This window comes from Saccopteryx bilineata, chromosome 1 (genome assembly GCF_036850765.1).
Source record: "Saccopteryx bilineata isolate mSacBil1 chromosome 1, mSacBil1_pri_phased_curated, whole genome shotgun sequence".
Taxonomy (NCBI): domain Eukaryota; kingdom Metazoa; phylum Chordata; class Mammalia; order Chiroptera; family Emballonuridae; genus Saccopteryx; species Saccopteryx bilineata.
The window spans coordinates 33,883,345-33,900,630 of record NC_089490.1 but is presented as its reverse complement, the minus strand read 5'-3'; the positions used below and the strand labels follow the sequence as shown (position 1 = coordinate 33,900,630).

Below are 17,286 nucleotides of genomic sequence, written 5' to 3'. Positions count from 1 at the left end.
ATGCTGCAGTAGAGCAGAGAAAAGTCACGTGGAGGAGGCCAGGAGAAGCAGCCAAGATGATGGAGCGGAAGCCAGTTAGTACAGAGTTTGTGCAGGGAGAAGGAAGGAGATGGGGAACAGAGGTGAATGAGGCTGGTGAACCAGAAACTTTGATCCTAGGAAACTCGGATAAGTCAGTAGCTTTGTGATCACTGAATGAGTGGGTTTTGGAGCCCAGTGTGTGTTTTTACTTGCCCACAGGGTACAAGCTAGGATTAAAGGTAATGGCCCACCAGTTCTTGGCTCTGTTGTTTCATTATTGTCAGAATCCAATGCGAACCTGCACGGGCCAGGCGGCCGTGATGGTGGCTGAGGCAACTGGCCATACAGCATCTCACCGCACTATACTGATCCTTGACGAATTGTCATGTCAAATAAAAATACAACACATCACATGCAATGGATCAACTCTGCATCGATTGAATACAGACATTCACAAATTAGTCTTCTGTATGGCCAGTAGCCATGGTCACCATCACAGCCGCCTGGCCCACGCAGGTTCGAATTTGATTTGGATAGACGGTAATGAAACAATGGAGCCAAGAACTGGTGGGCCATTACCTTTAATCCTACCTTGCACTCAGTAGGCAAGAAATACAAACAGTGGAAAAACACTTCCCTTTCCATTCAGGGCTCCCAAAGCCACTGACTTATCCGAGTTTCCTAAAATCAAAGGTTTGTACCTCACCAGCCTTATTCACCTCTGTTCACCATCTCCTTCTCTCTGCACAAACTGGCTTCTCCTTCAGCACTCTGCCATCTTGGCTGCTACTCCTCTCCTCCACATGGCCTTTCTCTGCTCTCCTTGCAATGCTAATTTCAGGAACCAAGAGAGGGTGAGCCTGCAGTCTGCCCCCATTTTATAGTGTAGAAATCCAAACCTTTAATCCAATATACAAATAAGGAAGTCTCTGATACAAAGCCACTTATCTGAGGCATAGATGGGATTCCTCATAAAAGACCACCACCCCACATCATGCAACAGTCAAGGGTGTGGGGAAAAGCTAAATGTTGAAAAGATCTTAGAATTAAAAGGGTGGGAAAGACTTATTCTTAAAACTAAGCCTTAGGCTATATTAACCCTGCCTGCTTACAGCCTGTCCCCCACACCAAATGCAAACTATAAGCAAACAAACATATATGTCATATTTGCAAACTTATTTGACCCACATCTTCCAATATCAAAAAGGAGGACATGTAGGACACTTTTCGAGGGATAACGAACTTACAAAAGAAGGACTGTCCTCCCTAAAGGAGGATGATTGGTCACCTTAACTAAGAATGAGCAAAAATGAAGGTAGGGAGACTTGTTTTGTTGTTGTTGTTTTAGAGACAGAGAGTCAGAAAGAGAGGGATAGATAGGGACAGACAGGCAGGAACGGAGAGAGATGAGAAGCATCAATCATCAGTTTTTTGTTGCGACACCTTAGTTGTTCATCAATTGCTTTCTCATACGTGCCTTGACTGTGGGCCTCCAGCAGACCGAGTAACCCCTTGCTCTAGTCAGCAACCTTGGGTCCAAGCTGGTGAGCTCTGCTCAAACCAGATGAGCCCACGCTCAAACCGGCGACCTCGTGGCCTCAAACCTGGATCCTCCGCATCCCAGTCCGATACTCTATCCACTGCACCACTGCCTGGTCAGGCAAGGTAGGGAGACTTGTTAAGAAGTTATTATATGGCGCAGTGGATAAAGCGTCGACCTGGAAATGCTGAGGTCGCTGGTTCGAAACCCTGGGCTTGCCTGGTCAAGGCACATATGGGAGTTGATGCTTCCAGCTCCTCCCCCCTTCTCTCTGTCTCTCCTCTCTCTCTCTCTCTCTCTGTCTCTCCCTCTCCTTTCTAAAATGAATAAATAAAAAATTAAAAAAAATTATTAAAAAATTAGAAAAATAAAAAAGAAGTTATTATAATACTCTAAGTAAGAAAAAACAATGGACATAGTGAGGAAAATATACATGACAGGCGTAGTTAAAAAATGGAAGAGCCTGACCAAGTGGTGGCGCAGTGGATAGAGCGTCGAAATGGGATGCAGAGGACCCAGATTTGAGACCCCAAGGTCGCCAGCTTGAGCGCGGGCTCATCTGGTTTGCGCAAAAATCTCACCAGCTTGGACCCAAGGTCACTGGCTCCAGCAAGGGGTTACTCGGTCTGCTGAAGGCCCATGGTCAAGGCACATATGAGAAAGCAATCAATGAACAACTAAGGTGTTGCAACAAAAAACTGATGATTGATGCTTCTCATCTCTCTCCATTCCTGTCTGTCTGTTTCTGTCTATCCCTCTCTCTGACTCTCTGTCTGTTAAAAAAAAAAAAAAAAAGGAAGACACAGAGCAAGAAGGTGAAGAAAAGGTTTCAAATGTCTTTTAGGTCTCTACTATGAGCAATAAGCCTCAAAGGTTGTGTCATTTTCCAAAACAGATATGGTGAGGAATTGGTAAATTCCACTTGGACCATGTTCAGGGCGGAGATATCGGCAGGACAATAATGCGAAAGTGATGAGAAGATAGATCACCATGAATCTTGAAATCAAGAATGAGGTCAGGATTGGAGAAACCCCAATTTGTGAGTTACTGTATCATGGGTAGTACTGTCCAATGGAACTAGAGTTGGCTGTTGAACAATGCAGAAGTTAGAGATGCTGACACCCAGAGCAGTAAAAAACCTGTGTATAACTTCTGACTACCCATAAACTTAACTATTAATAGCCTACTGTTGACTAGAGACCTTATTGATAACATAAACAGTTAATTAACATAGGTATTATATAACTACAAAACATATAACAAAGTGTATGTATTATTTACTGTATTGTCACAATCAAGTGAGCTGGAGAAAAGAAAATGTTAAAAAAACAAAAGGAAAATACATTTATAGTATTTATTGAAAAAAAACTGCATTGAAATTTCAATAAGGTTTGAATAAACCTTATTTATTGAAAAAATAAGTAGACTCACATGGCTCAAACTCATGTTGTTAAAGGTCAACTGGATTATGTAAGCCATATACATAATTCTAAAGTAAAAATAAATAAATGAAATTAAGTTTAATATTTTATTTAACTCAATATATCCACACTTCAATTTACTACCAATGTTATTAATGTGATAATTTACATGCTGTCTTTAAAATCTGATCTGTATTTAACATTTAAAGTGTACCTCAATTCATCTCACACCTTATCACAAATACTTGAATTGTATATAAATTTCATAAAATTTACAGTTGAAAAAGTGGATTCATATACCCAAATTGTCCCAAATAGTTAAGTTCTCCAATATCTGAAAATAATAATTTTCCTTTATTTATATTTACAATGAAAAAATGCCATTCATATTTTCAAAAAGAACTGATTTGCCTTCAAAGTGAAAGCCTATCAATTTGAAAACTACATTTATTCAAGTTAAGTAATTTCAATAAATCTTTCATCAGCTCAGTATTGTTAACACTGAATTCAGAGTTCCTGCATAAATTGAAAAGCAACTCTAAATTTAGCAACAAAACATTTCAAATTTTTCTTAGTTCTTAGTACATTTACATGACACTGTCTAATATAGTTAAAATCACGTACCACTGATTTATTTTAGAAAGAAGTGTAAAATTATTTTTATTTTCAAAAGTTTCAATTTTGCCCTGGCCGGTGGCTCAGCGGTAGAGCATCGGCCTAGCGTGCGGAGGACCCGGGTTCGATTCCCGGCCAGGGCACACAGGAGAAGCGCCCATTTGCTTCTCCACCCCTCCGCCGCGCTTTCCTCTCTGTCTCTCTCTTCCCCTCCTGCAGCCAAGGCTCCATTGGAGCAAAGATGGCCTGGGCGCTGGGGATGGCTCTGTGGCCTCTGCCCCAGGCGCTAGAGTGGCTCTGGTCGCAACATGGCGACGCCCAGGATGGGCAGAGCATCGCCCCCTGGTGGGCAGAGCGTCGCCCCTGGTGGGCGTGCCGGGTGGATCCCGGTCGGGCGCATGCGGGAGTCTGTCTGACTGTCTCTCCCTGTTTCCAGCTTCAGAAAAATGAAAAAAAGAAAAAAAAAAAAAAAAGTTTCAATTTCAAAATTAAATTCTAGTACAGTACTTGTCTAGGTAGGGCACAAGTGGGCCTTTTGTCCATGGAGTTTCAAATTCAATCATTCATAGGCCACATGATTGATACTGGGGAGAAAACTACCATTTTCTCTTATTATGTATCAAGCTAGTAGTATTTCTGTTGTAGCAAGAAAATATTGAACTGGTGTTAACAATACATACATTAGGTTTTATAGAATCCTTCCACGATTCAATCAACTGACAGAGTTCACAATCCAGTATCACTAATATCATTGCCATAAGTCTTCAGCAATGAGCCTGATGTTGATTCACAGCATTTGCACTCAAAAAACTTAGCATAAATATTTTCAAATTGTATCATACAATATTGGAACAAAGAAATAGGAAAATATTAGGCTTATTTAAAAATTCCAATGAAATCTGACTTTTGACCTAACCTCGCTAGAATGCCACTTATTGTGATAGAAACTAATCTTTTTTCTCATCTAGCTGAAATTATTCTGACAAATGTAAATGAGTAAACAATAGGAATACAAGGTTGATTTTTTTTTTTAACAAGGTTGATTTTTTAAGGCCATGACTCAAAATTATTTCTTCATAAATATTAAGTCCTATGACACAAAATGTACTCCAAGTATTGCTTGGGTTGTATCTCCTATTACATAACTCATCTAAAGCTAAAGAAAAGTAGCTGCAATTTTTCAGATTTTAAATCAATTAACCTTTAATATTCCTAGTTCTGTATTCTACAAGCAATGTTTGGTGACTGTACTAAAGACTTCATACTTTTTTGATAAAACATATAGGCTTTAACTCTATTTTCTAACCATTTCTATAACTGAAATAATTTATTTTACTATTGATCCATTTAAAACTAGTTCTTTCTCATCAAAGTACAAGTTTTATTTCTGGCCAAACTTATAGGCTCGATCCTTTTAAAAATTGTTAAAGTTTTTGTTAGACAACTGATTTCAGGTAACTAAATTTCAATTCTTTTTTGACCTTTGAAACATAACTTCATTAATTCATTCATTAAGCATTTTGCTGAAACTGTCTCAATATTGTCCACATTACAGTCTTTAATTTGTTAAATGACAGCTGGTCTTCTCTCCCTAAGGAACTGAAATTGTCATTCATTAGGAAATCTGCAAGATATCTTCATCTAGTTTTTTGTTTACTATCCCAGTTGGAGTACTAGTTCCCGATCTCCAGTTGATTCTTTTTTCAGTATGCCATCATTTAAAATTTTTAAATTTGTTCAAAGGAACATCTAAACTAGAATAATTATAATCAAAGTAAGTATTTCAATTACCAATTACAATTTACATAAATAACACTATAATTCCTGTTCTCTGTATAAAATATTTAAACATGCTACATTGCACTGATTTATAGAAAAAAAATAATTTGCACTGAATCCATCTTTCTATAGCAACTCAATCAGTAATGGGTTTTTTTTTGTTTTTTTTTTTCATTTTTCTGAAGCTAGAAACAGGGAGAGACAGTCAGACAGACTCCCGCATGCGCCCAACCGGGATCCACCCGGCACGCCCACCAGGGGCAACGCTTTGCCCACCAGGGGGCGATGCTCTGCCCATCCTGGGCGTCGCCATGTTGCAACCAGAGCCACTCTAGCGCTTGAGGCAGAGGCCACAGAGCCATCCCCAGCGCCCGGGCCATCTTTGCTCCAATGGAGCCTTGGCTGCAGGAGGGGAAGAGAGAGACAGAGAGGAAAGCGCGGCGGAGGGGTGGAGAAGCAAATGGGCGCTTCTCCTGTGTGCCCTGGCCGGGAATCGAACCCGGGTCCTCCGCACGCTAGGCCGACGCTCTACCGCTGAGCCAACCGGCCAGGGCTCAATCAGTAATGTTTTTATGTCATTCTAGACATGGCATACAAGTGTGACAGGCACAATATAAAAGTCACATTTTAAACAAGGTAACAAAATGAAACATTTTAAAAAAAGGTTGAGTTAAACAGAAATATTTTACACTGATTACATTTTTATATTAATTTACTTTTAGTCCCACTGAATTCAAGTGTTTAATAGCCACCTGTAGCTAGTGGTTACTGTTTTAAATAGTGCAGATATGGGAGTGTGAAAGATAATGGGCAACAGCCTTTCAGTTTTTATTCCATTTCTCTTTTATTTAACTTCCAGGGCTTAGACCTCCCCTGGGTTATGCTATTCTTTCACACCCTTATTAAAAGTAAAACAAAGCAACAGTGGAATTGGTTGGATTTTCTGTACAAGATTCCTTGGAGTATATATTATGGACCACTCTAGAAGACACAGGTCAATCTCCAAAATCCTATAGCTCCTAAAAACAATCATCATTGACTTGACCTCTTTGGTGAATGCCTTTTAAACAGCAACATGCTGATAAAAGTTTAACCTCTGGATTTCAAAAAACTTATGTATATAAAAGATGTATAGCACACAATTTACATATGATAAAGCATCCATAAATACCCTTTACTGTAAGTTCCATCTAGCCAACTGATTCTCGTAGAAGGCTTTTGTTGATTTTTGCCAAACTCTTGTATCTGTAGCCAACCTATAGTTGCAACATGACCAAGGTTTTACAAATGGAGTTGCATCCCAATCTGCTAACTTTTCCCTTCCCAATAAATTTATTGTCATTAAAGTGATATATTTTTTAGCTTTTTGTATAGCTGCAGGAATTGAAACATTGCTTCATTTTATTATTTATAAATTCCTGAATATCATTTAAATCAATTTTACAGTTTAAAATTTCACATAAGGCCTTGGCTGGTTGGCTAAGCAGTAGAGTGTCGGTCTGGCGTGTGAAAGTCTGGGTTCAATTTCTGGTCAGGGCACACAGGAGAAGCAACCATCTGCTTCTCCACCCCTTCCCTGTCTCTCTTTCTCTTCCTCTCCAGCAGCCATGGCTCGAATGGTTCGAGCAAGTTGACCTTGGGCACTGAGGATGGTTCCATGGCCTCATCTCAGGTGCTAAAATAGCTTGGTTGCTGAACAATGGAGCAGTGGCCCCAGATGGGCAGAGCACTGCCAGGTAGGGGGCTTGCTGGGTAGATCCCAGTTGGGGTGTATGCAGGAGTCTGTCTCTCTGCCTCCCTACCTCTCACCCTCTCACTTAATAAAAAAAAAAAATTCACATAAGTGAAATAATTTTCACCAGTTAACCATGAAGTTATTTCTTCATAAGGTCATGTAGAAGGTTCTAGCAAATCAAAATAAATAAAAATACTTTCATCATGGTTTGTCAGATAAAAGACATAAGTTCATATGTGGAATTATATTTTCTAGTAACATATTCCTAGGAAGGGCATTAAATTGATTATTTTTACTAAATGGAATATCTTTAAACTGGTCTGACTTCATCAGAAATTTGAGACTCATGCTTTCCAGTACCAATTTTTAAAAATTCCAAAGCTTTTATGGTATTTTGATTCATTTTTGTGCTTTCTGAATATTAGTTGATCTTGACTGTAATGCAGTAGAAAGCAGTGAAAATTCTTCAAGAATGTCAATCACTAAAGCAAGATCTTACAATAAATTAGTGTTAGCTAATCTCTTTGCCAAACCAGAATAATGATAAAAATGCATATATAATATATAGTATATGCATACAATACAATAGTAGCAGCTTGTGAATCACATGCTGCCCTTCTTGGGCCGATTACCTGGCCAATTTTAACAATTTCAACTTCAAGGTCTTTGGCTACAGGTTCTAAAAGCTTGCTTTGACTTTTATTAGATTGATGATAAATGGAATAAAGTTTATCAAGAAATATTTTTAAATGATTAATTTGTTTTATTTCAGATATTGAATCATCAAGTGACAATTGCGACTGACGGCGTAAACAGTTCCAAATAATGATTTCAGGAAATCTTTCTAACATCTTTGTAACTTCTCCAGATTTTTCCCCCCAGCATTGTATTAGCACCATCAGAACAAAAATGCAATTAAATGTGCTTTCAAATATTCATTAATAAAGCCACAGTCATTTAAAACAGTGGTCCCCAACCTTTTTTGGGCCACGGACCAGTTTAATATTTTCACATACTGGCTTTTAGGGTGGAACGGATAAGTGCATCACGTGACCAAGACAAGCATCAAGAGTGTGTCTTAGACGGATGTAACAGAGGGAATCTGGTCATTTTTTAAAAATAAAACATCATTCAGACTTAAATATAAATAAAACGGAAATAATGTAAGTTATTTATTCTTTGCAGACTGGTACCAAATGGCCCACGGACTGGTACCGGTACCAGTCCACGGCCCGGGGGTTGGGGACCACTGATTTAAAGTATTCAATAATGTGCTGACACCACACTGTGCTGTAGTTGACACCAATTCTTTCAAAGCAACAAATAACATAACTGGTGCAGGAGCTGAATGAGCTGTGCCATGGAGAGAAATCTTCAGGGCGCTTCTTTTTGAAACTGTAGATGTCTCATCAAGTATGATACAGATTTTGGCATTCTCTTCTTTAATGTTCTTAAATAACTTCATTTCTTTCATCATATATTCTGCTATTCTTGTTTCACTGTAGTGTGATTTAAACAACTGACCTCTCCATTTTTCTCTTGTAATTCTATTGCCCCTTCAATATCAGATAAAGGTTTATTACATTTTACTAAGCTGTAAACAGTATTGAAAACTTTTACAGTAGCATCAAAATTTTTATTATTTTGTTTATACACTGTATTAGAAATTGAGTCAGTAACTGATTCCTTTATTAAATCCTGAATTTTACCATGAGCTTTAGAAATATCGTGTTCCCTAATTTTTTTCCGCAGAGAAGCTTGTCTGGTAGTCTTATTCCTGCCATTAGGAGTTATTAAATATGCAATCCATTCCTTGGATACATGGACATGCTTTTCTGCTTTCGATCCCAAATGTCGAACTGCTGAGCAATCCTTACATCCTAATTTACCTTCTTTTATTTCAAGCCACTTGTACTGCTCAGTAAACATAAATGCTTGTTTTTCACTCCAACAGTCTGGAAGCACAAGATTACTTATTTCTTCCTTTGATGAACTTGATGGCTTTTCTTCAATGATTGTTTTTTCAATATATTCAAATTTTGATTTCTTTGATTTAGACAATCCATAATGATTTCTGTTCCTATTATTACTGTCTGTTTCTGTTTTCACCTTCTTCACATTTAGAAGACACAAAAACTCACCCTGTCGTTTTGGCATTTTAGGGAACAGAACCTGAAAAATAATTTTACACATATAAGTAAAATTCCTGATAACATTCTCAGGGTTAAAGTAAAAAGTTCTGTTAATTATTTCTTTTTTTTTTTTTTTTAATTTTTATTTTATTTTTATTTTTACAGAGGCAGAGATAGACAGGGACAGACAGAAAGGAACAGAGAGAGATGAGAAGCATCAATCATTAATTTCTCGTTGCACGTTGCGACTTCTTAGTTGTTCATTGATTGCTTTCTCATATGTGCCTTGACCATGGGCCTTCAGCAGACCGAGTAACCCCTTGCTGGAGCCAGCAACCTTGGGTCCAAGCCAGTGAGCTTTTTGCTCAAACCAGATGAGCCCGCGCTCAAGCTGGCGACCTTGGGGTCTCGAACCAGGATCCTTCCGCATCCCAGTCTGATGCTCTATCTACTGCGCCACCGCCTGGTCAGGCTGTTAATTATTTCTTTATATAATTTTTGAAATACTTTTAATCTAAAATACTTGCCTTGGTTTTTAGTTTATATTTGTAACTTCAGTATGACTTGCTATTTCTTGAAAAATCCTCTATCAGTTTTTAAAATTCTATAGCTAATAATTATGTCACAAAATCTGACTACGTTTATCATCCAACAAGGAAGTTGCCCATAAAATTTACTAATGAGTACCATTCCAATGTGATATTTTTTGTTTATATATATTAATCAATAGGATGAAAGTGAAAAAATTAAGATGTATATGAGAAATCTACTCCTTCATCCATGACAACATCAGCATCTTTGTTGAATCAATGAAGAGTTTTCAAATATTGCAAGGAAATTTCCTCAGTTTTTCATACAGCATACAGTCTAGCAGTGAGAGACCAATCACATTTTTTAGGCTTAAACTGCATTAACATTTTATCCATCACCTTCTTAAGTTTAGACAATCAACAATAAATCAAGCCCTGATTTGTAGTTTGCCAATTACCTTGCTATAGGAGCACATCACTATATAGCATTTCTACCATACAGATACAATAGATGTACATAACTTTAAGTGTATAGATATTACATTGATGAGTTTTGAGTATTTATTACCTTAAATAATTTATTTACTTTAAATTTGTGTACTTTAATTTTTTTAATAATCACTACATTTAAAACTCAGCTCACACAATTCCTAAACACTTTACCAGTTTGTGCAAGCCAGTTCAAGCCACCTCCTGCACAAATAACAGAACTGAAAGAGAACATAAATATAATATACTCACATCACTAGGGTAGGTGCTAGGCTCTTCATCATCCCCGCAGACCAGATCAATATATTCAAGAACAGGTCTTGATGGTCCTTCCTTGAAAGGAAGTGAGCAAATGTACAAGTCATGGGCACTCATTCAAACCAAACTTAAAAGCCTTACAGGTGGCACAGAATAATCAGAAACAAAAGCATCACAGGAAAATATTTAGAGAAGATGAATATGTAATTAAAGCAAAACCCAAAGAATCTAAATCTACAAGACAAATAAAGCCATGGGGATTTCTTTGGAAATGGAAACTAATATAGTGGTAGTGTTAAGACACAGATATCATGGTATAGTATTTTTTAACGGAGATGGTTGTCAATAATAGATATCTAAGCTCAAAATCCTGGAGTTCTTTGATAGATCGGCTTCACTGTGCATATTCTTACACAATCAAACATCAAACCCTGAGTCCTCTCAATCCTTTCTTTACATACATATTTCCTTAAAATAGACCAGGCCTTATATACCCCAGTGAAAAACCTAGATTTTGTTCTACAAGCAAAAGAATCAATACATAGTTCTGAAATGGGAACATTAGAGCTATTTCAAGAAGATTAAGAGGGTATGATGTACAGGAAGACCAGTAACAAGATAATCCATCCCAGAAAATGATGAGGTAGTGCTAAAATAGAGCAAGGGCAAGGAAATCAATAAGGAAGTATATTCTTTTTTTTAAAATTTAATTTATTGTGTTTACATAGATTCTAGTGTCGCCCTGAATGCATCCCCCCTCCCCCATATTCCCCTCAACATCTCCCTAGCCCCCCTCCCCCTAGCGCCCTCCCCCTTCCTTTCAGGTTTATCCCATCCTATCATCCCCTTTCCCTCTGTCCTCTATTCCTCTGGTCCCTTTGATCTCTCCTCTGTCTCAATTCTGTTCCTCAGGAAGTATACTCTTCTCTAATATGTATAGTTCAATAAAATTTACACCGAAGATAAGGGCTCTTTCTGTACTGCCCAAGTTTTATCATTCCTTTCTTTCAGTATTGTGTTCATTTTGGGGTTATGTATACGGCAGAACACAAAGGAGAAGCTGGGCTGTGCTGCAGACCGAACACTGCAAGTGGATTTACATGAAAAGACTAAGGAATCCAAACCAGAACACGTTAAGTTGTAACATACTTTCTTGATAAAAGACATAAAAGAATACACACAAAATTGTTCTTTTTGTATATGAAGAACCTTTAAGCAGAGAACTAGATCCAGCAGCACTTCATCTTTATGGGATAGTACAATAAAAAACAGAGAAATAGCATGTCCTGGTGGATAACAGCATAAGACAGAGTTAGAGAGGAAAGTAGCCTGACCAGGTGGTGGCACAGTGAATAGAGCATCAGACGGGGGCGCAGAAGACCCAGGTTAGAAACCCCCAAATTGCTGGCTTGAGCATGGGATCATAGACATGACCCCATGGTTGCTGGCTTGAGCCCAAAGGTCATTGACTTGAAGCCAAGGTCACTGGCTTGAGCAAGGGGTCACTTCCTCTGCTGTAGCCCCTCTGGTCAAGGCACATGAGAAAGCAATCAATGAACAACTAAGATGCCGCAATGAAGAACTGATACTTCTCATCTCTCTCCCTTCCTGTCTGTCTGTCCCTCTCTCTGTCTCTGTCACAAAAATAAGAAAAAAAGAGGAAAGTAAATTCTATCTCTGAATGCATTTTAAAGTAAAATTAAATTATCATGTTTTTATGTTGCACCATTTAAAGGCAACAGGAATATTTTCACTAGTTTCTTTCTGGTACTATAGTTCCACTTAGAGCAATGGTCCCCAACCGTGGGCCGGTACCGGTCCGTGGGCCATTTGGTACCGGTCCCCAGAGAAAGAGTAAATAACTTACATTATTTCTGTTTTATTTATATTTAAGTCTGAACGATGTTTTATTTTTAAAAAATGACCAGATTCCCTCTGTTACATCCATCTAAGACTCACTCTTGACGCTTGTCTCGGTCACGTGATACATTTATCCGCCCCACCCTAAAGGCTGGTCTGTAAAAATATTTTCTGACATGAAACCGGTCCGTGGTCCAAAAAAGGTTGGGGACCACTGCCTTAGAGCATATATTCTGGGACAAAAGTTGGTTAACAGCTGTGATTAAACAAAACAAAGTTTATTTTTGTATTATTATTAATTACTGAATTATTTTCCATATGAAAGACTGTAAACCTACTTGTGCAGGCCCGCATAATTCATTTCTCCTTATAGAGCTGTCAAATCTTCAATCCTCTATTTGGACACAAAATTAAATATACAAACCTGGATATATAAAACTTTGAATGCCAGGATACAAAAGTTCTCTAAATTTAAAATAAAAATCTTCTGGTCTGTGGCTAGAGCGTTGAACTAGAGCACTGAAGTCGGAAGGTCTGAAACCCTGGCTTGCCCGGTCAAGGAACATATGACTAGCCAGCAATGAACGACGACAGTGAAGCAGCTATGGGTTGATACTTCTCGCTTCTCACTCCCCCCACTCCTCTCTCTGTAAAATCAATAAATAAAATCTTTAAAAACAAAATTTAAGACTCTTAAACCTTAGCTGAACACAGGCTGATATATTAATCAATCAGAATTTACAATATAATTATTTAATTCTCAGAGAATTTTTTTTTTTTTTGAGAGTGACAGGAAAGGGAAAGACATGAGAAGCCTCAACTCATAGTTGTGTCACTTTAGTTGTTTACTCATTGCTTCTCATATGTGCCTTGATAGGGGGTGGGGAGGCACTCAAGCTGAGCTAGTGACCCCATGCTCAAGCCAGCGACCTTTGGCTTCAAGCCAGCAACTGACCTTGGGATCATGTCCATGGTCCTGCACTCAAGCCGATGACCCCTCATTAAAGCCAGCAACCCTGAGGTTTCAAACCTGGGATCTTAGCATACCAGGATGAAGCTCTATCCACTGTTCCACCACTGGTCAGGCTTAATCCTCAGAATATTAAACAAACATATCTATTTATTTTTCCAATTTTAATTTTGTAGATTCCACCGTGTTTCTCAAATAAGGCACACAGATCATAAATATGTGTTATTCCTAATTATAGTTACATAAAACACCATCAAGATCATAGTGTCCCATTCATTTCTATCAATATACTACAGCCCCAGCACCATAATTATTTTTCCTGAAGACCTATAGAATCCTATTTTCAAATGTTTTTCTGTACAAAAAAATTGTGGCTCTTCAATTTCCATAGCTATATCATTCAACTCCTTACTGCCCAGGAGGCAGAGTCCGAGTACTAACCCTCTTGGTATTCCAAATATATAAAAGTTTCAAGTGTCAACAAAAAAGTATTGACCTTGGCTGGTTGGCCCAGTGGTAGAGCATCAGCCTGGCGTGTGGATGTCCTGCATTCGATTCCCAGTCAGGGCATAGAGAAGTGCCCATCTGCTTCTCTACCCCTCCCCCTCTCACTTCTCTCTCTCTCTTCTTCTCCTGCAGCGATGGATTGATTGGAGTGAGTTGGCCCCAGGCACTAAGGATGGCTCCATGGCCTCCGCCTCTGGCGCTAAGAAGAGCTCTGTTGCTGAGCAACAGAGCAACACCCCAGATAGGCAGAGCATCGCTCCCTATTGGGTTTGCCAAGTGGATCCCTGTAGGGGCGCATATAGGAGTATGTCTCTTCTTCCCCTCTTTTCACTGAATAATAATAAAAAAAAGAACCATATGCACTATTAATAGGGAAGACTGTCAAGGAAACAAATTGTAAAGAATGTCTATACAACCCCTACTAGAACAACAAACAACAGTATTAACACTGCAATGTTTGGAAAGAAAATATTAAAAAAATTTTTTTTTTAAGATTTATTCATTTTAGACAGGAGAAAGAGTGAGAGAGAGAGAGAGAGAGAGAAGGAGGGAGGAGCAGGAAGCATCAACTCCCATATGTGCCTTGATCAGGCAAGCCCAGGGTTTCAAACCAGTGACCTCAGCATTCCAGGTCAATGCTTTATCCACTGCGCCACCATAGGTCAGACCAGAAAAAAAAAAAAAAAAAATATATATATATATATTTAAAGTGATTTATGGACTTATCCTAAACGCAGAACAACTTAAACACAACACACACACACACACACACACATTAAACAGGTACTCATTTTTAAAAAGTACACACCTTTAACAGCAGACCAGTTGATCATAGAGATTAGAAAAAGAATGGTTTGAGGTAGAAGCAATTTTAGCTAGCTAAATGATCACTTTAAACAAAAACTCTGTAATTAAATTTTTGGTGAAAATTATACCAAAATGTATCATAACAACCCTTTAAGTTTTTGAAAGCAATGCTTTACTAAGCTGCTCTGACTCACATATCCTTACATTTGGGCTAATTTACTGATTCCTTCGCCCCACCTTCAAATTCTGATTTAATATTGTCTGGAGTGGAGTCCAGGAATCTGCACATTTACATTTATGGATGCCTGGGAACTAATGTCTTAGAGGGATCTTCATTAAGAACAAAATTATTCTATACGCTGTAACATCACGACCTCAGATATTAGAGAGACCTTCAAGCTACCTCCCTCCATGTTACTACGAAGCTACATAATGCCCGGGTTTTCGGTTCTCATAACCCTTGTCTTCCCCATCCTTCCTCATCATTCGCTGTCTCTGGTCCCTCACCTGTGTGTCATCTTTTAGAAGTCACTCTTCCCCCATTTCTATACTCAGTCTTAGGAGACCTGTACTTTGCAAAGATGAAGTATAAAATGGCTCTACACGAAGGCCGAAGAGTGGTTAAGTGGACAACACGTCCTTAGCCAAGTCTTTGTGATGGCTACTGCGGTTGCTCAGAGACCTCTTCTGGTCCATTTCCTCATCCCCGGCCCTGCTCCGCACTGTCCAGGGCCATCAGACTCGCATCCGTCTGGGCTGGGCGGTGAACGAACAGGTGAGGCGTAGTCCCCAGAACGGCTCCCCACGCAGTCCCTGACTCGGGGAAGAACCCGAATAGCGCCGCTACTTACACTGACAAACTGAATGTCATCTTCATTTTCCTCCGTCGTGCACTCAGATGCGTCGGGCTCAGCTGCGGGAGCAGATTCTATTATCTACAAAAACAAGCCAAAACACACTTATCTATACGTTTATCTATACAGCCGCGTACCTGCAGGGAGAGGTGTGCCCAAGAGAAACGAAAAAGGAACAGCTCTCAAGGAAACCCAACAGCACAAGCCCTGCGACCGCGACCGCGAGCAGAAGTCGATGGAGTCGGATTGGGCCCCTGCAGACGTGCAGCCGCAGGGACCCGGCAGCGAGAGCGGTTCGCGGCCCGGGCGGCGTCCCCGTCTGCTCAGTGCAGGGAGGCAGCCTCAGCCTGACGAGCAGCGGGGACTTCGGGCTCGGCCGGGCGGGCGGGGGCGGCCATTGTTGCCGCCGGTCCCCGGCTCAGACCCGCAGGGCCCCCGGCGCCGGGATCGCCCGAGACGCCGAGGGTGTCGCCCCGCCGCCGTAGCACACGCGCGCGCGCGCGCGCGCACACACACACACACACACACACACACACACAATACCCCATGGGCTCGTCTGCTCACCTCCGACCCCGGGTCCCCCATTTCTTCCACAGCCCGACTGCCAGCACAACGGCTCCGGCTGTTCCCGCCAGGACAGAGCCACCGCCACCGCCACCGCCACCGCCAGGACTGTCTTCCTGCACAGCACCACTCGTCAAGGCGGCCGGAAAAGGTGCAGAACCGCTTCAGAAGGAGGAGCGGCCAGCTCCAGCCCGCTACCTTCCAGAACCACTTTCCCACCGTGGGACACTCCTCTTGGGATCTCAGTGCACAGGACGCTGGGAAATGTAGTTCTCTGGCGTCAGGCCACTCCTTGTCTACAGGGGATCCTGGGATTAGGACACAGCTCCCTTCCTAGATAGTGACGTAACCTGAATTCTGGTGTAAATCGAAATGCATCCTAGCCTAAGTCACTTATCCTAACACAGTTATAAAATCATAATCTGGAACATAAAAACACTACTGAGCCACGGAAAAAGAAAAAAGACATAAATATATTGTAAGAGCCCTGATAAGGGCCAAATAGTCATCAAAGCAGCACAAATGGAACACTTGCACTTTTAATAGTCCAAAAATGGCCATAGATAAGCATACTAAAGGATGCCAACTCCTTCACTCATATGCCACGTTACTGCATAGTCTTCTGCCACATGCAACCAAACTAGTTTACCCACAACATCTGTAAGTACAACACTAACGGCATAAGCAGAAACACTCACGTCTCAATTCTTTTAAGTTTTTACGGAAGCGAGCATCATAAACTCAAAATGTTGTATGTCGAGACAGTCATAACCTGAGGACCTCCTGCATTTGAAGACTGGAAAAGGACTCTGAGCTATGGTGCTTGTGTTTCTCTAGGCTGTTAATATACTAAAAGAGAATAATAGACCTTTTGTATCCAGGAATAAATATGCTATATTATCAATTTACTGATACTAATCTGACTAGCCAGAAAATAGGGCTAAGTAAGTATGTACTGGCTCTAGTGAGGGATCTCGGGTGGTTAGAAGTGCGTTCCCAACATGCTGAAGTTGCAGGTTCTATTCCCTATTCAGGGCACAGATAAGAATCAACCAATCAAAGCATGCATGAGTGGAGCAACAAGTTAATGTCTCTCTCTTATTTAAAATAAAATTTAAAAGGGAATGTACTAACAAAGTAAACTTATAAAAGAATTTCTATAAAAATATCAAATCCAGTTTGTTGCTCTTACAATTATGATTCA

At 39.9% G+C, this 17,286-nt stretch overlaps 1 protein-coding gene across 1 annotated transcript; it reads right to left on the bottom strand.

Annotated features, from left to right (window-relative positions):
• Nucleotides 1-4,093: 4,093 nt before the first annotated feature.
• On the bottom strand, nucleotides 4,094-16,299 carry KIAA1586 (KIAA1586 ortholog). Its single transcript, XM_066252832.1, is given in 14 exon segments — nucleotides 4,094-6,770; nucleotides 6,772-6,842; nucleotides 7,216-7,321; nucleotides 7,323-7,439; nucleotides 7,441-7,504; nucleotides 7,507-7,675; nucleotides 7,678-7,989; nucleotides 7,991-8,020; nucleotides 8,022-8,088; nucleotides 8,362-8,620; nucleotides 8,623-9,283; nucleotides 10,515-10,595; nucleotides 15,516-15,599; nucleotides 16,083-16,299. Coding segments are annotated over 14 exon segments (2,262 nt in total). The 5' UTR covers nucleotides 16,104-16,299; the 3' UTR covers nucleotides 4,094-6,550.
• Nucleotides 16,300-17,286: the final 987 nt, after the last annotated feature.